The 22,890-nt window shown below is 50.0% G+C and overlaps 1 protein-coding gene across 14 annotated transcripts in view; it reads right to left on the reverse strand.

The window, feature by feature from the left end:
- The window catches only part of CUX1 (cut like homeobox 1), a 466,860-nt gene that overhangs the window by 101,283 nt on the left and 342,687 nt on the right, over positions 1 to 22,890 (reverse strand). For 11 of the 14 annotated variants that reach the window (XM_055392896.2, XM_055392895.2, XM_055392894.2 and 8 more), the window contains exons 10-11: positions 12,830 to 12,934; positions 4,699 to 4,887 (exon numbers count right to left, since the gene is read on the reverse strand). In XM_055392896.2, coding sequence (XP_055248871.1) covers positions 4,699 to 4,887; positions 12,830 to 12,934 — 294 coding nt within the window. The remainder of the gene's footprint in view (positions 1 to 4,698; positions 4,888 to 12,829; positions 12,935 to 22,890) is intronic. The other 3 variants (XM_055392897.2, XM_055392886.2, XM_055392891.2) reach the window with 1 other exon arrangement.

Genomic DNA, 22,890 nt, shown 5'->3' on the forward strand with positions numbered 1-22,890 from the left:
AGCTACTTGGGAGACTGAGGCAGAAGAACTGCTTGAACCCAGGAGGTAGAGGTTGTAGTGAGCTGAGATCACACCACTGCACTCCAGCCTGGGAGACAGAACAAGTCTCTGTCTCCAAAAAAAAAAAAAAAAAAAAAAAAAAAAAAAGAGATGGGATCTCACCATATTGGCCAGGCTGGTCTTGAACTCCTGGGCTCTGAGAACGCAAGATGAAAAGAGAGACACCCAAGGCCAGAGGGTGTGGGGAGATGGATGGTTTTATACCACCTCTTTTATACCACCTCAGTGCCCTGAGGGACACAGCATCATCCCATAGTGTCTCCATGGCACCCATCAGAACCTCAGGAGGTGGGGTGAGGGGTGGGGAAACAGAAGCAGTTTGGAAAAGACCCCTAGGTGATTCTAACGCATGTGACCATCCACCCAGTGGGAAGCACTGATCTTTAACACATCTCTAGAAAAATATAATTTCTCCTTCTGGGAGACTGGTGTTCTTTTAGTTAGCCTTTCTTATAAATATCTATTTTAAATCGAAGCTATTGGTAGCATTATCTTCTGTGCTGTAGCAAGTACAGTGCAGTTGACTAGCTAATTATACTGCTTCTATATTAAAGCATTCCAACAGAAGACCACAGAATAGAGAGTTATCAAAAAGCAGCCTTGTCACGGCGGTCGGGCTATTTCATTAATTGCAAAAACAGTTCTTCTTTACAAGTGGCACTATGCTTAAGCACTTGTCAGATTAGGCAGGAGGAAACATCTTCCACTTCTGCGTCTGTTTCCATGCCTAATTAAAGGTTAGCGATGTCCCATGACACACGTGGATAGCGGGGCGCTTATGGGGAGCTTTGCTTGAAAAAGTAGAGCCCTGGACAGGACAGACTCGAAGATGTGCAGCTGTCTGGTATCCTTGTGAAATAACAAATCAAATTTGAGGGAAGAGGAGAAATCTCAGTGGCAGAAAGATGGAGAATTTCAACGGGTTAGAGAAAGAAAACCAATTAGTCAGTCCTCCAATATATCCAACTACAGAAAGTATCATTGGAAAGTATGGGTGGAAACAACTCAATGAACTCAGGACAAAAGATTCTGCCCAATAAGCCTTCTGCTTATGGGAAATGCCCTCTCCCCAAGTGACTGTCACCAAACACCCTGGCACATGTCTCAAAGATCAAGGACCTGCTGCCAAGTGTTCATGGGAAAACCACCTGCAACTCCAAACTGCTGAGCCCAGAGTTGGGAGCTTGGAGCCTCCTCTCCCAAACAGCAACCTGATTCAAGGCCCCATCGTGCGTCCGAGGGTCCCCCGTAAGACAGGAAAGAGGGGAAGGGGACAGGAAGAAGAAAGAAAGAAAGCAGCTCCGTGGTAAGTAAAGGTGAGTTGAGTAGCCAAGACTGCGGGGGCAGGGTTCCCCATGGCAAAAGCATCAGGTTGCCAATTTGCCAAGTCTTATTCATAAAAATATTTTCCTAATAATTGTATTCCTTTAGGCTATATTCGAGGCTATACATTATACACGTTAGGAAAAACAAAAAGCCCTCAGAAGGTGTCTCATTCAATCAACCTTATTCCTTTGGGGTGAGAGGAAACCCTGGTTTGGTGAAGTCAGATGCTTTCTGCATGTGGGTTTCGTATCAGGACAATCTGGCAACAAGGAGTTAAGATAATTAAAATCAGAAGTCTTGTTACTAGAAGATATGTTTTGATTATTAGATTAGATGAAGATAAGGTAGCAATGATTTTGGAAGAAGTATCGCTGAATTGTTTCATTAACTACACGGTATTAAACAATTCCCCCAAGATACGGATAACGAACATTAATTTGCAAAACGCGTTTCATTTTTTTGTGAAGGCAAACATTGAAACCTTAACTGATTTGGAAGAAATTGCTCTATAATAAAAAATGTGAGGTCTACAGCTTTGCTCTCTTGTAGCCGGTGTGTATCTGAGTCACGCCCTTTAACTCGACAATGGAGAGAAAGGCAAATTATCTCATAATAATGCCGTTGCTGGGGTCAGAAATGGCTGTAACATGAGAAAATGAGATTAAATGTAGAAATAAAAACTGAATCCTGGTACTCATTGGGTAAGCTGATGAGAGAGGAAGAAACGGCGGTGACAAAATAAACGACCCGGTTCGCGGTGGCTCACACCTGCAATCCCAGCATTTGGGAGGCGGAGGCGGGTGGATCACCTGAGATCGGGAGTTTGAGACCAGCCTGACCAACATGGAGAAATCCTGTCTCTTCTAAAAATACAAAATTATCCGGAAGTGGTGGCTCATGCCTGTAATCCCAGCTACTCAGGAGGCAGAGGCAGGAGAATCACTTGAACCTGGGAGGCAGAGGTTGCAGTGAGTGGAGATGGCGCCATCACACCCTAGCCTGGGCAACAGAACGAAATTCCGTCTCAAATAAAATAAAATAAAATAAAATAAAATAAAATAAAATTAAATTAAATTAAAAAAAAAAACGACCTGGCTGAGGACAGACGGAACCAGGTTTCAACCATTTCCCCAAAGTCGGCAGGACTGTCTCCTCCAAGGGACCTGGCGCTGGGCAGTTCTCAGTGAATGGGTGAAATTCACCCCAAAGAGGCAGAAGAAAGGAGTGAGGGAGGGTTGTGGGAGCCATCAGGATAGGCAATAGATTGCTGGAAACTTAGTCTTGGCATAAATTTGGTCATGTGTCGAAAAGAAAATTTCAATTAAAAAAAAAAAAAAAAAGACATTGGGCCAGGTGCAGCGGCTCATGCCTATAATCCCAGAGTGTTTTGGGAGCCGAGGTGGGAGAATTGCTTGAGCCCAGGCGTCCCAGACCAGCCTGGGGAACACAGTGAAATCCCATCTCCACAAAAAATTAAAAAACTAGCTGGGTGTGGTGGGGCATGTCTTTGGTCCCAGGGTCCCAGTTACTTGGGAGGCTGAGGCAAGGAGAATCGCTTGAGCGTGAGACTTCAAGGTTGCCGTGAACTATGATCCTGTCACTGCACTCCAGTCTGGGCGAGTGAGTGAGACTCCGTTTCAAAAAAAAAAAAAAAAAGGCAGTGGCTCACGCCTGTAATCCCAGCACTTTGGGAGGCTGAGGCTGGTGATCACCTGAGGTCAGGAGTTTGAGACTAGACTGGCCAACACGGTGAAACCCCGCCTCTACTAAAAATATAAAAGTGAGTCTGGCATGGTGGCGCATGCCTGTAGTTCCAGTTACTCAGGAGGCTGAGGCAGGAGAATTGCTTGAATCCAGGAGGCGGAGGTTGCAGTGAGCCAAGACTGCGCCATTGCATTCCAGTCTCGGCGACAAAAGCGAAAATCCGTCTCAAAAACAACAACAACAACAACAAAACACAATGGACCTAAGTACATCCTAGGACTACTTCATACCAGAAAAGGTTTCCTTTAAATGTTCACAATGAACCCTGACCCACTTTATTCATACAATGAATATACTTTACAGCCACTCATTCCCTCACCCACCCAACACGGAGGTACCGGGTTGGGGAAGGAATGGGCCTGAGCGGGCAGCCCCCGGGCAGAGCAGGGAACCCCCGGCCTGGGGCTGAAGCCCTGCCCTGAAGGTCCTGCCTTCTTCGCTGTCAAGACAGACAACTCCGAGAGTCTCCCCTGGCTCTGAAGCCTGTGAATCAAGGGTCCCAGGACCCTCTTCAAATTACACTTGCTTCAACAGATCATAAATACCTAAAGTATAATCATCACTTTTTAATATGTGGAAAAAGCTCTGGGTTCTGCGTCTGGGATAGAAATTTATGGAAAAGCCAAGAGTGCCTAGTGGGAGGGAGCCTGGACTGAAGCAGCACCTGGACAGGGGCCACTGAGGGAAAAGGTGCTTGGACAAGAGAATGTCCCTTAGATTAGAAGGTCAGATGTGACTTCCATGGACCTCTGGGGTTTCATTTGGCTCATGCACCAGAAGTGCTGGAGTTATAGTACACCAGCTCCTCCTGTAGGGGTATCCTCAGAAAGCTACGATGCTCTGCAAAACTCAGTTAAAGAGCTGGGCGCAGAGGCTCAGACCTGTAATCTCAGCACTTTGGCAACCTGAGGTGGACAGATCACCTGAGGTCAGGAGCTCAAGACCAGCCTGGCCAATGTGGCGAAACCCCATCTCTACTAAAAATACAAAAATTAGCTGGGTGTGGTGGCAGGCGCCTGTAGTCCCAGCTACTCAGGAGGCTGAGGCAGGAGAATCGCTTGAACCTGGGAGGTGGAGGTTGCTGTGAGCCGAGATCACGCCATTGCACTCCAGCTTGTGCGACAAGAATGAAACTCTGTCTCAAAAATAAATGAATGAATAAATAAATAAACAAATAAGCCGGGCATGGTGATGCATGCCTGTGATCCCAGCTACATGGGAGGCTGAGGCAGGAGAATCACTTGAACCTGGGAGGCGGAGGCTGCAGTGAGCCGAGATCGCACCACCGTGCTCCAGCCTGGGCAACAGAGCGATACTCCCACTCCAAAAAAAAGAGGGAAATGCTGTTTACACAAGGGCTGATGCCAGGGTTCAACATCCAGTCTCCCTGCCATGGACTCCAGGACTCTGCTTGGTGCTACTTTACAGAGGTTCAAGGTTGCCACACTTGCTATCAAGTCCAGAAAGGCAGAGGGTGTGTGTGTGTGCGTGTGTCCAGCCATCCGCCCTGCCTCCTCGGGCCACCCCCGGGCCCCGCAGCCCCCTTACTTTGAGAGTGCTGTTTTTGGCGCTCAGCTGCTGCTCAAGCTGCGAGATCTGGCTGGCCGAATTCTCCCGCAGCTTGGTGAGGCTGGCCTGGAGTCTCTGCACGTCCTCCACCAGCTGTGCGATCTCCCGCTCCTTGGCGGCCAACTCAACTTCTAGGCTGGAGCGGGTCAGCACCTCTATGGCCTGCTCCTGGGGAGGAGAAAAGAGATGACAAAACTGCGCTGGCCTTGAGGCAGGTGCTGGAGGCTACCTGTGCTGGCAACTGAGACAGAAGCTGCACAGATGTCAGTGCATGGATGGTGATGGCAGGATGTCACTTCTTGCCCTTGCTTGCACTTCCCCTATGCCACCTTCCTCCCCCCGTGGTTAGCTGCCACCTGGATTCATTCACTGGACAAATATGTACTGAGTGCCTACCATGTACCAACCATATAGCAGTGAATCAAAGAAAGTCCAGGCTGGGTGCAATGGCTCATGCCTGTAATCCCAGCACTTTGGGAGGCCAAGGTGGGTGGATGACCTTAGGTCAGGAGGTCATGACCAGCCTGGCCAACATGGTGAAACCCCGTCTCTACTAAAAATACAAAAATTAGCTGGGCTAATTATAGGCGCGTGGTGGTGGCCTGTAATCCCAGCTACTTGGGAGGCTGAGCAGGAGAATCACTTGAACTCAGGAGAAGAAGGTTGCACTGAGCTGAGATTGTACCACTGCACTTCAGCCTGGGCAACAGAATGAGACTCTGTCTCAAAAAAACAACAACAAAAAAAAAACAGGAGAAAAGTCCCTGTCTTCCCAGGGCTTACAGCCCAGCAGGGATGCGGCAGGATGAGTGAGATGCAGAAAATACACTTATTAGTAATGAAAAGTGTGTGGGGTGACCACTGTCAAAGGAGACTTAAAACAGAGGCCACAGAGTCAGAGCTGAGAGGCAGGGGATTTAGTAAGATGGCCAGGAAAAGACTCACTGAGATGGTGATGTGTGAGCAGAGACCTGGAGGAGGAGGAGGTGGGGAGGGGCTGCTGAGCGTTGGGGAAGAGGGAAGAGTGCTCCAGGCAGGGGAACAGCAGAGTGGGTGGCTCAGAGGAGGAAGCCTCCCTCCAATGCTCCCAAACCACCGAGATTTTCCACCACAAGGTGGGATTCAAGGTCCTTGAGATTCACTGTTAAATTACCCGGAAGCTGAGATATTGTCTAACAAATTGAAAACTCTGTATCAGCATTTTCTTTTTCTTTTCTTTTTTTTTTTTTTGAGATAGCGTTTTGGTCTGTCGCCCAGGCTGGAGTGCAGTGGCGCGATCTCGGCTCACTGTAACCTCCGTCTCCTGCGTTCAAGCAATTCTCCTGCCTCAGCCTCCTAAGTAGCTGGGATTACAGGTGGGCACCACCACACTTGGCTCATTTTTGTATTTTTAGTAGAGATGGGGTTTCACTATGTTGGCCAGGCTGGTCTCGAACTCCTGACCTCAAGTGATCCACCCACCTTGGCCTCCCAAAGTGCTGGGATTATAGGCATAAGCCACTGTGCCCGGCCAGTATTTTATTTAATAAAAGAATTAAAAGATGTGGAAAATGTATATTTGGTGTTCCTTTGTTGAAGAACTCTTAAGATAATTGATTTGAAAAAAACCTGGCTACCCACCCCTTAACCTCACTAAATGCTCATTGTGGAAAATACGCAAAATAGAAAAAAGCTAAGGTACTAAAAAAAAAAAAAAAGGAAAAAGTCAAATCTGTAATTCTACTTCTCAATGACTCAAGTAGTACTTTTTTCAACCTTTAAAAGTAATCATGGGGCCAGGTGCTGTGGCTCACACCTGTAATCCAAGCACTTTGGGAGGCAGAGGTGGGTGGATCACCCAAGCTCAAGAGTCCGAGACCAGCCTGGGCCACATGGCGAAAACCCATCTCTACAAAAAAATACAAAAATTAGCCAGGCACTGTGGTGCATGCCTATAGTCCCAGCTACTCAGGAGGCTGAGGCGGGAGGATCACTTGAGCTTGAGGAGGTTGAGGCTGCAGTGGGCCATGATTGCACCACTGACCTCCAGCCTGGGTGACAGAGCGACTCTGTGTCAAAGCAAAAAAAAAAAAAAAAAAAGGAATCCTGGCTCCTGAAAGATTCTGAAATATTTTCTGCAGGGCAGATGCAATTCTGGGCATGACAGACGGGGACAGGGGTGGAGAGGGCAGAGCTGCATGGTGTCTATGACATCCAAATCCTGGGGGCAGCTCATGCTGTAACACAGAAAGCCACTGTCCTTGCCGCTGTCCCCCCTCTGAAGTGCTCAGTTTCACGTCCTGATCTTGCTTGTATTGTGGGGAAAGGGTGGCACCGTGGCCCCAGCTGGCAGGTGCAGCTGGGCCATCCCATGCACCGTGTGCTCACCACGGATTTTCAAATTTGGGGACAGGCAGGCATTCACTCAGGGAAATAATGCTTCATATCTCCCTCGGGGAAAATGCGGCCTTTACCATTTCAGTCTGTAAAGTTTTGTGTGCAAAGAGGATACTCCTTCCTGCTTCTTTGATTTGTATGAGGTTGTAAAAGAGGTGTTTCGGTTCTCCTGACCTCTGACAGCTGTGCGCGTGGCCCTGGGGGGCTGGAGCGAGCATCTCCTGTTGGCTTATTTACCAGGCACAGGCTGTCCAGGCCCGTTCTGTGCAGCGTGAGCTGCAGGGATCATTGCCAATTTGCAAACTGTTGCCGGTGCACAGTGAGGCAATTACAGAAATCGAGAATAAGTGTTTAGAAACTTTTATAGCGATTCGGCATTTCGGTGACATTTTAAATGTCTTTTATATAAAACGATCAGTCTGCCACAGACTGGAAATTTAAAAAACAAAACAAAACTGTCCATCACAGGGAGTCTGGAAAGCACCGCTCTGAATAATGCTGGGCAGGGCCAACGTCACGAGCCCTCCAGGGTAGGAGGACCAGGACAGCGGCACGTGGGGCTGAGCCACAGGAGGGGGGAATGGGTGGGCCTCGGGAGGGCTGGCAGGACCTTGTTGGAAGGAAAGGGGGCTCCATCTCAGGGTGGGTGCCGGGGAAGGGCGGAGGACATGCAGGCAGGTGCAGAGGCTGGCAGGAGTGTGGGGCAGGGCTGGAGGAGTGACGGCTGCCAGGGGCGGCTGCCAGGGGTGGCCAGAGGCACCTGGACATGTGGTGGCAGCCCTGGGGAGTCCCTGCCAGCTCTGGAGCAAGGAGGGGACATGGCAGAAGTGACATGTAGGGAGGTCAGTCTGGGCACAGGTTGAATCATGCTATATCACGTCTTCATCTTAATCTTCTACCCTGAGGGGTGCTGGCCATAGACACTGATTAAAGGGCTGTTACGAAAAGGGTCAGTAAAACCAGCCAAGGGAATGTGGGTTTTACAAGGCGCAAGTCAAAGTGAATGTATCTGGGACAGGTGCTTCTAATGACACGGGTCAAAGGTGTGGATTTCAGTGCTGTCCCTGGACCCAGAGTGGGGACCGGGCAGTGGGTGGTCGAGGGCTCAACTCCTGCGCCCGGCTGGGCATGGCCACAAGAGCTTGACCACACTGGCCAACTCCCAGCAACTCAAGCCACAAACTCCTTCTTCATAAAACAGCAAAAATCATCGCTGTCTCGCATGAACTAAATGAGGTGAAAATGAACCTCAAAGCAGTAAGACCTTGGAAATGACACAGACATGACCATCCTCCCTCTATCTGTTTTTTTTGTTGTTTTTGTTTTTTGAGATGGAGTCTTGCTCTGTCACCCAGGCTGGAGTGCAGTGGTGTCATGTCAGCTCACTGCAACCTCCCCCTCCCAGGTTCAAGCGATTCTCCTGTCTCAGCCTCCTGAGTAGTTGGGATTACAGGCACATGCCACCATGTCTGGCAAAGGCAAATTTTTATAGTTTTAGTAGAGATGGGATTTTGCCATTTTGGCCAGGCTGGTCTCGAACTCTTGACCTTGTGATCCACCTGCCTTGGCCTCCCAAAGTGCTGGGATTATGGGTGTGAGCCACTGCACCTGGCCCATCCTTCCTTTATCTGAAACTGTGGCTCACTCCATCTCAACACAGTGGGCACTCCCAGTTGTCCTGTCAAAAGGACATAAGGGAGAACGAAGAAAGAAACAGAGAGGGGCTTGGGGAGCGATCCAGGGGGCCTGGATGAGAAGCAGCGGCCTGTCAGTCAGTCCATAGGGTGATGGCTGGGAGAGACACGGGCAAAAGCTAGAGAGGAAATCAGAGAGAGGAAGAGGTGGCCTTCAAAGCTTTAGGGAGGCTGGGTGCGGTGGCTCACGCCTGTAATCCCAGCACTTTGGGAGGCTGAGGTGGGCAGATCACCTGAGGTCAGGAGTTTGAGACCAGCCTGACCAACATGGTGAAACTCCATCTCTAGCAAAAATACAAAAACTAGCCAGGTATGGTGGCGCACACCTGTAATCCCAGCTATTCAGAAGGCTGAGACAGGAGAATTGGTTAAACCCAGGAGTGGAGGTTGCAGTGAGCCCAGATTGCGCCACTGCACTCCACCCTGGGTGACAGAGCGGGGCTACATCTCACTAAAAAACAAACAAACAAACAAAACTATGCAAAGCCCAGCATGGCTGCAAACTTGGGCCAGCAGCTCACTCAGTGACCGCTCACCTTCTAGAATCGGAGATTCCACTGGGATACCCAATGGATGGGTTTTGGCCTTTGCTAGATCTACAGACTCCACCGTTTCTCTGCTGCATTCTGCCAGCCAAGCCCAACAGACCATTTTTCCGCTGGCCCAGTTTCCTATGTTTGCTCCCCAACTGGCTGCAGCTGGAACCCACTGGCTATGTGGGAATACACGCCCGCGGGGAGCCCCACGGGGCTGCTCTGGGGAGACTGAACCGGTGCCATGTAAACACGGCACTTAACCGATGATGAAGTGTTTAAGCGCCCCTAGGATCCACAACGGACTCTACCTGCAAAAACATTCATTTCCTTCTGAAATGTTTTGGTTGCTGCAGTCCAGGATAGTGCCAGAATTCCTTTCAACCAAAACACTGAGCTCAGGGGCCCTGTGTAGACACATCAGAATGGACGGCTTCCTTTGCAGAATGAAGCAGGACCCCAGGGGCCAGGGGAAGCCGCTGACCCTGTCCTGAAGGCTGCCTCCCACCCTAGCCATGGTGCTGGATCCAGTTTGTCTAAACTTAGAGGAAGGAACTGTAACAGAGCCAAGGGGACATTCAGTTAAAATTAAGTTCCAGAGTCCATGAAGTATGAAGGACGTGATGGCCTGCTCAATGCAAATCTTTTCTCTACATCCAGGAACACTTCAATCATATCTTTTTTTGTTTGTTTGTTTTGAGATGGAGTCTTGCTGTCGCCCAGGCTGGAATGCAGTGGCACGATCTCGGCTCACTGCACAACCTCTGTCTCCCAGGTTCAAGCGATTCTCCTACCTCGGCCTCCTGAGTAGCTGGGATTATAGGCGCCCACCATCACACCCAGCTAATTCTTCTATTTTTAGTAGAGACAGGTTCTCGCCATATTGGCCAGGCTGGTCTCAAACTCCTGACCTCAGGTGATCTGCCCGCCTCGGCCTCCCAAAGTGCTAGGATTACAGGTGTGTGCCACCACACCCAGTCTCATATTTACTTTTTTGGAGACAGGGTTTCCCTCTGTTGCCCAGGTTGGAGCACAGTGGCACAATCATAACTCACTGCAGCCTCTGCCTCTTGGGTTCAAGCAATTCTCCTGCCTCGGCCTCCTGAGTAGCTGGGACTACAGGCACATACCACCATGCCCAGCTAATTTTAAAATTTTTGTAGAGATGGGGTCTCAATATTTTGCCCTGGCCGGTCTCAAACTCCTGGCCTCAAGTGATCCTCCTGCTTCAGCTTCCCAAAGGGCTGGGATTACAGGTGTGAGCCACTGCGCCCGGCAACAAATGTTTTATTTAATGTTAATTTTAAAAAGAAGGCTAAAATCTTTTCTTAGAAGGGAGTCTTAATACCTTGATATAGATTCATTCCTGGGGAATAATTTAAAAGCCACAGTCTGGGGTGCCAGAACGCCCAATTCAGGTCTTAGCTCAGCCATTAGATTGACTGTGCTTTGGGAAAAGGTGTTTACATTCATGGAGGTTTTGTTTCTTCATCTATATAAAAAAATAGGGCCGGGAATGATGACTCATGCTTGTAATCTCAGCACTTTGGGAGGTGGATAACCTGAGGACAGGAGTTCAAGACCTGGGAGGCTGAGGCGGGAGGATCACTTGAGCCCAGGTCAAGGCTACAGCGAGCCATGATCACTCCACTGCATTCCAGCCTGGGTGACCGAGTGAGATCCCGCAGTGGTTCATGCCTGTAACCCCAGCACTTTGGGAGGTGGATAACCTGAGGACAGGAGTTCAAGACCAGCCTGGGCAATGTGGCAAAACCCCATCTCTACAAATAATACAAAAATTAGCTGGGCGTGGTGGTATGCGCCTGCAGCTCCAGCTAGTTGGGAGGCTGAGGCACGAGAATTGCTTGAACCCGGGAGGTGGAGGTGGAGGTTGCAGTGAGCTGAGATCACGCCACTACACTCCAGCCTGGGCGACAGAGCAAGACTCTCTCTCAAAAAAAGGAATAACGGTATTCTGTTTCACAGATTGGGTGGAAATAATGATTGTCAATGATTGAATTTATTACAAGAGCAAGTTCTTCTGATGAGACTGTACTCTCTGCAACCAGCCTCATCTTACTCCTTATGGTTCTTCGGGTGTCCACTATAAGCCCTAGCATACGGCAAGGGCTCGACGGAGTCACTGTTGGATAAAAGGACTCCTACAACTGATATGTACTCATTGTAACCTTAGGATGAGGGCTCCATAGAGCGGCCTTGTGATCACTTAATTCCTATTTTACACATGGGAAAACTGAGGTTTGTAAGTGAACTAGTGATGAAATTATGTGCTAGAAATTGAGGGATCAGGCTAGGCGTGGTGGCTCATGCCTGTAATCCCAGCACTCTGGGAGGCTGAGGCAGGAGGATCACTTAAGTCCAGGAGTTTGAGACCAGCCTGGGCAACACGACAAAACCTAGTCCCTACAAAAAATACCAAAATCAGCCAGGTGTGGTGGTGTGTGCCTGCAGTCCCAGCTACTCGGGAGGTTGAGCTGGGAGGATCCCTTGAGCCTGGGAGGTGGAGGCTGCAGTGAGCCAAGATTGCGCCACTGCACTCCAGCCTGGGCAACAGAGAGAGACCTTGTCTTAAAAAGAAAAAGAAAAAGAAAAAAAAAACCCAAAACTGAGGGATCAGAGATAATGGTGCCAACTACAACTAGAATTACTGCTAAGGTTTACTTAGTCTTATTACATGTCCAGCTTTGCTCTAAGTTATTTGCTCATAATAACTTTCGCATCAACCCCCCAGTTTACAGGCGGGGAAATGGAGACTCAGGGACGTTAAGCTCCTTTGTCCCCATCACCAGACTGCTGAGCTGGGGTCTGCACCGGGGGCTATGACTCCAACACCCAAGGTCTTAGCTCCTACGCTGTTCCTTGTCCCTACACAGCATTGAAAGAGAGTCTGGAAACCCATAGTTCAAAGCCACCTTGATCGAGCTGGGAATGTTTGGGCTAAGAGCCATTTGTGCTAATTTCAGAAAAAGCAAGCTGCAAAAAAGTGGTGTGATACCCACTCTTCCTGCTCTATAAACTCGGTGCAGAATGTTATTTTATTACCTCTCTGCCCGCCCACCCCTACCCTCCCAGCTCATCCTGAACTGTTCCTCATCTTGGAAGAGCACAGCGGAAACCCTCAATTTCTCCGTGTCATTCTGGAGAGGCTCCTGGTTCGGGTCTGCACCCGCACGCCAGCAATCACACCCCAGGCCTGGCTGGGGCATCGTGACTGTGTCTGCGACTGTGTCTGCGTAGCCTCCACCTTGGCCCTGGGTGGATGCCACGCTAGCCTCAGCCCACCCACGCACAGTTAGCAAAGCTCTTCCTTCGACTTTAACAAGCTCTGGCCCCCAATTGGTCAAAGCAAACCCCACCGAGAAAGCAGTACTGGTTAAAACGTGATTCCCAAAAAGAGATGCTGAAAACAAAAAGGAGCAAGCGGCTGTAACTCGAAGGTGCAGAGGCCAGGCGGGGACAGTCCCCCACGGGGCCGGGGCTACCCACCACGTCTGGTGCCTTCTGGATCTGTGAGGCCAGCTGGAGGGAGTGATTGGCCGATGAGAGCTGTTCCCTTAAGGTCTCCGCCTCTCTCTGAGCCACCTCTGCCCTCTGAAGGAAATGAAAAGGGGTGAAAGAGAAAGTACATTCAGTTTAACAACTGACAATTATTACAAGAACATTCATCAATTCATGCCTGACTGACTATAATTGATTTTCCTAAACACTCAACCTAATAAATGCTAGGAAAAAAAACACAGAATGTGATGGATTTTTATTTTAAACAGTACAAGGAAGAAATAATTGAGCGATTATGACAGTAATTTAACGCTAGGAGCAAAGGAATCCCCTGCTGATACTAATACTCCGGCCCACTGAATTTCCCAGACTGAATAAATACAAGTGGAAATCGAGTCTTTTGATTCAATTTCTTTCTATTCTCATAGACCAAGAAGATTTTATTGCGGGATTACTCCTGGGAGTAATTCTCACGGGTAAACAGTGAATTAAAGACACTTTGGCCATTCTCTTCCTAAAAACACGCACAAACAATGTTGTGGTTGTTTTTCTTCAGCAAGGATTTCCATAAACGTACAGGATGTAAATGCCACTGCTTTTGTAAAGGCTGGGCTTATTTCAACATATTTAACCCTTCACTGGACAAAGTGTTTTGAATGCTGATCCTGGCATTTTCAGCCAAACAGGCCAATCCGAGGACGTAGGCAGGAGGACGGCATAGACCAGTGCTGGGGGCTGTGGGACAAATGAGTGGACTTTTCCATCATTTGCCTGCAATTCCTGAACAAGGAAACCACCACCCCCAGAGAGCAGATGGGGATTTCCCACTGGACGACGAGGACAGGTCACCCCAGTGCCCGCCACCCGACAGGGTGTCTGGGAAAAGACATACCATGGCAAGTTACCCAAACTCACTGAGCTGCTGCCTACCCGTCTGGAAAATGGGAACACGGTCCCTAGCCATGGAAGTGCCCAGGACACACAACTCAGGCAGAGGTCCTTTGTGAATGGCCTTGTGCCGGCTTAATACTTAGGACTGAGGCACAGTTCTAAGACAGGTGGGAGATGGTGGCGAATGACATGGGACACGTGGGCTGAGGTGAAAGTTCTGCTTCTTCCTCCCAGACTTACATTCCACTGCTAGAAACATTCAATCAGAAAAGCCTGGCCAAAGGCCGGGCATGGTGGCTCACACCTGTAATCCTGGCACTTTGGGAAGCCGAGGCGGGTGGATCATGTGAGGTCAGGAGTTCGAGACCAGCCTGGCCAACATGGTGAAACCATATCTCTACTAAAAATACAAAAAATTGGCTGGGTACAGTGGCTCACGCCTATAATCCCAGCACTTTGGGAGACTGAAGTGGGCAGATCACCTGAGGTCGGGAGTTCGAGACCAGCCTGACCAACATGGAGAAACCTCGTCTCTACTAAAAACACAAAATTAGCTGGGCATGGTGGCACATGCCTGTAATCCCAGCTACTCGGGAGACTGAGGCAGAAGAATCGCTTGAACCCAGGAGGTGGAGGTTTGTGGTGAGCAGAGATCACGCCATTGCACTCCAGCCTGGGCAACAAGAGCAAAACTACATCTCAAAAAAAAAAAAAAAAGAAAAGAAAAGAAAAGAAAAGCCTGGCCAAGCAGCGTCTTCATCGTGTGTTTTATTTTGTGGCATGGCAGCGTGTGGCTAACAATGGCTAAGAAAGGACTCAGAAAGACAAACAAGAAGTTGGCCTGCCCTGGAGCTGGCTGATTAATCTAGTTCTAGGAGGAGTGGCTTTGGCAGCTTTAAGCAATTCTGCGGCAACAGCATTGAATCTATTTGCCCTGCATACAGACAAATTAGGATTTTTTTTTTTTTTTTTTTTGAGACAGAGCCTCGCTCTGTCGCCTAGGCTGGAGTGCAGTGGCATGATCTTGGCTCACTGCAGCCTCCACCTCCTGGGTTCAAGCGATTCTCCTGCCTCAGCCTCCTGAGTAGCTGGGATTGCCCACCATGCCTGGCTAATATTTGTGTTTTGAGTAGAGATGGGGTTTCACATGTTGGCCAGGCTGGTATCGAACTCCTGACCTCAGATGATCTGCCTGCCTTGGCCTCCCAAAGTGCTGGGATTACAGGCATGAGCCACCGCGCCCAGCCAATTTAGGATATTTCTAATGGCAGTTCCGTCTGCCCAGGGCGGTGCTGGTGGCCGCCTGCCTTGCCTCTCCAGGAGCTCTCGGAATTACATTCAGTTGAATTCATGTGGTGCCTGGGTGGGTCTGTCTAGGCCCAAGCAGATCACCTCTGTCACTATCTCTCATCCACACTGAATCTAGAACTAGCCATCAGGAAGGTGGCAAGGTGACCTGTATGTCCAGGACTGTAGAGGTGATTTCTGGTTCATGCTAATTAATCAACTGGGGTTTTTTTTTTTTTATTTCCTGAGATGGAATCTCATTCTGTTGCCCAGGCTGGAGTGCAGTGGTGCGATCTCAGTTAACTGCAACCTCCGCCTCCCGGGTTCAAGCGATTCTCCTGCCTCAGCCTCCCGAGTAGCTAGGATTACAGACACACACTGCCACGACCGACTCATTTTTGTATTTTTTGTAGAGACGGGGTTTTGCCACGCTGGCCAGGCTGGTCTTGAACTCCTGACCTCAGGTGATCCGTGCCTTGGCCTCCCAAAGAGCTGGGATTACAGGTGTGAGCCACTGCATCCGGCCTAATCAACTATTAAGACTACAGAAAAATGTCCTCTTCAACAAAAAAGATTTTTCCCAGTTTATTTCCAGATGGGTCACGCCAAGTGTTTCTGATGATCACGTCAAATCACTGAAGAGCTTACGCCTCCCTTGCTGGTCAGTTCAACTCTTGGGCAGAAAATATCTAAGACTCTGCCTGGAATAAGATGTATTTGGAGATATTTCTCCTGGTCTCTTGGGCTAGAAAACCTATTTCTTAGCCTAGTGGAGAAGCTGTTCTGGTGGCTGCCAAAGAGGTGGTCTCACCACCCTGACTTGTAACACTGGCTCTGAAGTGTTCTGGAACGGCCAGCGCTGGGGAAGTCCCGGGCATCTGGTTAAAAGGTGTCCCTGGGAGCCTACGTGGTCTCAAGCAGGCATTTAGCCGTTCAGAGCGGATACCATCTCATCACAGGGTGATGGTTCACAAAAGAAGGGATCTAGCTGTTGATGATTTCAATTTCTGATTGCATAATTTCTTTTTTTCTTTTCTTTTTTTTTTTTGATACAGAGTCTCACCCTGTCGCCCAGGCTGGAGTGCAGTGGTGTCATTTTGGCTCACTGCAACCTCCACCTCCCAGGATCAAGTGATTCTCCCACCTCAGCCTCCTGAGTAGCTGGGATTACAGATGCCCGCCATCACGCCCAGCTAATTTTTGTATTTTTAGTAGAGACAGGGTTTCACCATGTTGGCCAGGTTGGTCTTGAACTCCTGACCTCAAGTGATCCACCTGCCTCGGCCTCCCAAAGTGCTGGGATTACAGGTGTGAGCCACCGCGCCCGGCCTGATTGCATAATTTCTGTGGAGCATTTGCACTTGCAATCAGTTTCCAAGCTCACGGACAGTCTCTCTGTGGCCTGTCTGTTGGCGGTCACGGTGGTCAGACTTCTATCACTTTTGGCTTGACTTCGTTACTTTCATGCAACTTTCTGATCACATAGTTATTCAGGATTTCTGTCCTGAGGGCGTCAAAAAAAAATACAAAACTCACAAAATGAAGCGTTGAGGTGGTTTGTGTGGTGAGATCCACGAAACAGGAGAATTCAAACTAAAAACAGGCCTAATGGCAGTGAAAGGAAGGAACAGGGAAACAGACACTGATCTGGAGCTGGGATAAATTCATTTCAGGAGCTGAGAAGTAAGCGTAGCCCATCATTGGCAGCTGAGGCAGGAAGAAGGGGGCCCTGTCCCGGGTCGGCGTGTGGTGACACTGGTTTTGAGGCTCTGGCGTCTTCCTGAAGACCCCTGTTAAACCAGCTGTAGCTGTGTTTCTAGATCTGGAACCCCAGACGCAAGAGCGGTGGCGGCCCTGAGACATCACTTCCCTGTGGTCACCGCCGGACTCCCGTCTCCTCCTGTGTCCCTGCAGAGACAGGGCCACTGGGAGCCCTCATTCTACTTTTGTGTCTGCCCCACCATGAGAACGGCCCCTCGCCGAGCCTGAGCACTGTCCCGGGAGATCTTTCTTGCTGCTTCTTGCCTATTCTCTGTCATTTGCTGAGAAATCAGAGTTGATGCTAGAAACACAGGGGTGAGGAGGATACTGCTTGCATATCAGTGGTAACCCAGACCACGATGGCAGAAAACAGCCACCCGGCAAGGGGACTGGTGGCCATGGGGCTCACACAAGCCGATGCCCATCACCTGGCGATGGTGTCCAGGACATTATCATGAAGGTCCCTGGCATGTGTGGCCCCAGGCACACCTCACATCCTCCTCATCTCAAAATGGAAGACCCTTTTGGGGGAAATTACTCTTAGCTGGCATCAGGTTAAACTCTGCCTCCCCTCAGCAGTCACCTGGGAGGTAGCAAGCAGCCAGTGACACCGTGTCTCAGGAATTCTTCCTGTTAGAGTCAAGCCAGCAAATATAGAGATGGTTTCCACCGTGAGACCCAGGGGAGCTTCGCTTCTCTGGGGAAGGTGAAGGAGGCTTTTGTGCTCCCTGGGCTGGCGTCATATTCCTCACTGGGTGATTTGGGGAAGGAGAGCCGGAACCAGGGGTCCACGAGGTCACCCCATCCTAGAGGAAGTTCCACGGGCCCCCCAACCCCTGCCCATCCCTCAAGGGTCCCTGAAAGGCCCCAGGAAGTATGGTAAGTGAATGCTTTTGCTGGGTGCTGTGGGTCACGCCTGTAATCCCAGCACTTTGGGAGGCTGAGATGGGCAGATCACTTGAGGTCAGGGGTTTGAGACCAGCCTGGTCAACATGGTGAAATCCTGTCTCTACTAAAAATACAAAAATTAGCCGGGCGTGGGGGTGCGCACCTGTAGTCCCAGCTACTTGGGAGACTGAGACATGAGAACTGGCACGAGAACTGCTTGAATCCGGGAGGGGGAGGGTGCAGTGAGTCAAGATCACGCCACTGAACTCCAGCCTGGGTCACATGGCGAGACTCCATCTCAAAAAAAAAAAAAAAAAAAAGCTTTCCCCTAACCGCAGTGCCCCTGATTGGGATGTGAATACAGGATGTAGACAGCTACTTCCAGGCCTCTAAAGTCTGAACAATTTGACTCATAAAACGTGGTAAGGCATCATGGGAAGGACACAGAGAGGGGTGGGCTTGCAGAGGATAAAGACAGGGCCTTGGGCCAGCTGCAGCCTGGTGTGGCGAAGGTGTGGGGAGAGGGCTGGGGGGTCTCATGTGCGACATGGCCCCAGACCTGTGGAGAGGTGGCTGTGGTTAGGAATTCTCTTGGGAGGCTCATTTTCTTCTCCCTCTGGAACCAACAAGAGAGAACCCTCACCGTCTCCCCTTTAAGGGCAGACTCCTTCCCCCACCCTGCCAGTTTACACTTTCAGAGTGTGGCCTTTGAAGTCCCTGGTTTTATATGGCGGGGGAGGGGGGTGTTCTCTGATCCAATCTTCCACCCCCTTCTTGGCCCCAGGTTTTGTCTCTTGTTCTCTGCTTGCATGGCCATTAAAACTCAGGTTTGAGGACACCAGAGATGAGCAAGTCCCCCGAGGAACAAAGTAGACCCAGGAGCTGATGATGGGCTAAGGCCCTGCTGCCCTACCCCCAGCATGCAATTACAGCGAACATCTCGACTCCCAGAGGTAACTCCATGTCAGTGACTCTGCAGGAAGGAGGTCGGGAACAGCTACCACAGCTGGAGACCAAATGCTGACCACCACGTGTCCCACGCTGATGCTGCACCAGTGGCCAAGGCCTCCATGGAGACCCACTCTCCGTGGTGAGGGTCAGCTGTGGTTTCCAACCCCTAACCTCAACCTGGAGAGTCCTCCACTAGGGTAGTCTTGTGACATAAACACCAGGCAGGTGAACAGGAGGAGGGCAGCTCACTTCAATGACTCCCTCCCAGCCCCACTGTGGGCTAGGAGAACATGCCACTGCGCTCCAGCCTGTGTGTCAAAGCCCATATTCATTCAATACATCTTTCTGAGCACGGACTCTGAGCAGGCCTCATAAGTAGTAAAGAAATGCTGGCTTCAAAGCCAGGCGCAGTGGCTCATGCCTGTAGTCCCAGTACTTTGGTAGGCCAAGGCGAGAGGATAGCTTGAGCCCAGGAGTTTGAGACCCACCAGCAACTCGGATCACCACTGCTCAGAAAGGAGGCCCCAGAGGGGTGGTGGGCAGGCCACTTTTTTTCACCACAAAAAGGCTGTGAATTGCTGAAAGCCCCGGGACGGGACGGGGTTTCACAGGCAGTTCAAAGTGCAAAGCTGTGGCTTCTTATTGACCATGAAGTCTCAAGAGTTCTGAACCTTTACTGTCACCAGTTGGGACAGTGAGTATTTATGCCAGTGCCCTGATGTTCAACAAACAGGTGTGAATGAGGCTCGGACATAATTGACAGGTGCCGACCGCTCTGCTACTTCTCCATAACAGGAGCACAGTGGTTTAGCAATAAACGAGCACTTCAGGTCTCCGTAGAACATTCTAACTACACACCCAGGGAAAATGAGTGTTGTATGCCAGTGAGCTAGTAAATTGCTCCTCCTGGGGGTTTCCTGATGGGAAAGGTGTTGGTCCAGATGCCTGCCACCTGCACCAGTGTTGGACCGTGTCTGCGCCCTCCTCTTCCTGCCCAGCCCGCCTCCAGCTCACCTCCGCAGGGATGGCCTCAGCTCAGGCCCATGCCATCTCTCCCCGTACTATCACAATAGCCTCCCACAGCTCTCCTGGCGTCTGGTCTTTCCACTCCCATCTGTTCTCCAATGTATAGCCAGAGAGATCCTTCTAGAACTCAAACCTGATGTCTCAATCCCGCCTACGATTCTTCACTGCTCCCAGGATGAATCCTTCATACTCAGACCCTCCCACAGGCCTGGCCAGGTCCCCTCCTACCAGCCCACTCTCTGACCCGCATCTCTGGGGTTGGTTTTGAACTCTCGGGCCCAAGAGATCCTCCCATCTCAGCCTCCTGGGTTAGCTGGGACCACAGGTGCACACCACCACACCTGGCTATTTTTTTTTTTTAAACTTTTTTGTAGAGAAAAAAGTCTCACTATGTTGCCCAGGCTGGTCTCAAACTCATGGGCTCAAGTGATGCTCCTGCCTCGGCCTCTCCAAGTGCCGGTACTATAGGCGCCGCCACCACCATGCCTGGCTCTGGGCAGCTTTTCTCTTAGTTGATGGCCCAGGCCAACGTCCCCTTCTCTGGCTTTCCTTTAACCTTCCACTTCTTTTCCTGCTGGAAATATTCTCTCGATATTCCAAGGGCTTGCATCTTTCCTCCCTGGATGCTTCTCATGCCAATGGGTTCACCTGTAGCTTCACGAAATCCTAGACTTCAGGGTCAAAAGGGACCCTTTGAGCCTTCTTGTTCAATCCCTCCTTCGGTCCACTCTGTGCGTGATTCCCCATCTCATGTTCTCCGGGAGGGCTGGCCTGAATCTGCTTGCATAGCTCTGGTGACAGGGAGCTCACTCTCTCCAGAGCAAGCATCTTTCAGCGTGGCAACTCTGGAGAGCCAGACCACTGGGAATAAGCTTCCTGGCTGGGCGTGGTGGCTGACGCCTGTAACCCCAGAACTCTGGGAGGCAGAGGTGGGTGGATCGTTTGAGCCCAGGAGTTCAAGAGCAGCCTGGGCAAACATGGCAAAACCCCGTCTCTACTAAAAACACAATAATTAGCTGGGTGTGGTGGCATGTGCCTGTAATCTCAGCACTTTGGGAGGCCGAGGTGGGCAGATCGCTTGAACCCAGGAGTTATCTCTACTAAAAATAAGAAAATTAGCCATGCGTGGTGCCATATGCCTGTAGTCCCAGCTACTCGGGAGGCTGAGGCAGGAGAATCGCTTGAACCCAGGATGGGGAGCCATATGCCCGTAGTCCCAGCTACTCGGGAGGCTGAGGCAGGAGAATCACTTGAACCCAGGACGGGGAGGTTGCAGTGAGCTGAGATTGTGCCACTGCACTCCAGCCTGGGCAACAGAGCAAGACTGTCTCAGAAGCAAAAACAAAAAAGTTTCCTCTCACCAGCCTATGCTTGGCTGGGGTCTACAGGGGTCTCTCAGAAAAAGCCTGGCTCCGTCCCCTGGCCTTTCTTTCTGGTCGGCTCTTGAGAACTACAAGGACAGAACCCACAAATGCCCCCATGACCCTTCCCCCTTATCTTTTCGCGTCCCAGATTCCTGAAATTATTCCTCTTGCTCCTGCTGTCCAGTGGTGCTGCTGTCTTTCCCTGCTACCCCAAGATTAGGAACGTCTCCGAACCCCTTAGTTCTTTTTATGTTAGAGCCCCTCCCTGTCCTGGCCATGGAGTCATCTCTGAATGCACTCCAAGGAGCTGTTTTCCTTATATTGTGGCTTCCAGTCTAAAATGGAATTTCCGGCTGGGCGCGGTGGCTCACGCCTGTAACCCCAGCACTTAGGGAGGCCAAGGTGGGCAGATCACCTGAGGTCAGGAGTTCGAGACCAGCCTGGCTAACACGGTGAAACCCCGTCTCTACTAAAAATATAAAAATTAGCTGGGCATGGTGGGCGCCTATAATCCCAGCTACTTGGGAGGCTGAGGCAGGAGAATTGCCTGAACCCAGGAGGTGGAGGATGCAGTGAGCTGAGATCGTGCCATTGCACTCCAGCCTAGATGACAAGAGTAAAATTCCATTTCAAAGAAGAAAAATAAATAAATTTAAAAAATGGAATTTCCTAGGCACAGACTCCTTGCTGCCAATGAGCAGAATCACCACCTCCTTCATTCTAGAAACTGTATTTCTATTAATGTAGCCGTATCAGGCTATAAACTCTGGCTGAGTTGTTGGTGAGAACTCACCTCTACCCCTCACCACCCTTTCCTGAAGGCAGGACTTTACAATTCCCCCAAAACCTGTGCTTCTTCAGCAGCTACGGAACTAACATTTATTTAGGCATCTATTTCTTTTATTTTTTTTGCGATAGGGTCTCACTCTGTCACCTAGGCTGGGGTGCAGTGGTGCAATCATAGCTCACTGCAACCTCTACCTCCTGGACTCAAGCGATCCTCCTGCCTCAGCCTCCCGAGTGGCTGGGACTACAGGCACACTGCCACGCCCAGCTAACTTTTGTATTTTTTATGGAGATGGGGGACTTGTTAAATTGCCCAGGCTGGTCTCAAACTCCTGACCTCAAGTGATCCGCCTGCCTCGGTCTCCCCAAGTGTTGGGATTATAGGTGTGAGCCACTGCGCCCGGCCACCATCTACTTTTTACTCTGGCATTTTACCTCAAATCCTCGAAACAACCTTGCAAAGGAAGCATTAGCTAAATTCCCTTCCTTTCTTTCAAAAAATTTTTTAACATATTTTAAATCGTGGCAAAATACGCAAAGCATAAAATTTACCATCTTAACCATTAGCGTACTTTTCAGTAGCGTCAAGGACGTTTATGTGGTTGTGCAATGAATCCCCAGAATGTTTTCATCTTGCAAAACCAAAACTCTGTACCCATTTAACAACAACTTCGTATTTCCCTCCTCTCCTCGTCCCTGGCAGTCACCGTGGCACTTTCTGTCTCTCTGAAGTTGGCTCCTCTAGATACTTCATACAGGTGGAATCATTCAATATTTGTCTGTGACTGGCGTATTTCCCCTGGCATAATGGCCTCAAGGTTCACTTTTCTTTTGATTTTTTTATGACCAAGAAATTTAAGAGATTAAGAGACCCGTCAAGGCCACACAGGAAATACCGAGTTAGGAACTGAACCCGTGTCATTGCGGAGCCAGCACCTGTCCCTACAGCCTTGTCTGGTGTCTCCTAAGACTGGGGTCCACCGAGTGGCTTTGGCACCTTGAGAAGTGCATTCGCTTTGCCAAACTTCTTAGGTAGCTGGGGACTGCCCCTGAGACCACAGAGAGTCTGTTCTGGATAGTGCACTGATATTCACA

This window comes from Gorilla gorilla, chromosome 6, assembly GCF_029281585.2.
Source record: "Gorilla gorilla gorilla isolate KB3781 chromosome 6, NHGRI_mGorGor1-v2.1_pri, whole genome shotgun sequence".
Taxonomy (NCBI): domain Eukaryota; kingdom Metazoa; phylum Chordata; class Mammalia; order Primates; family Hominidae; genus Gorilla; species Gorilla gorilla.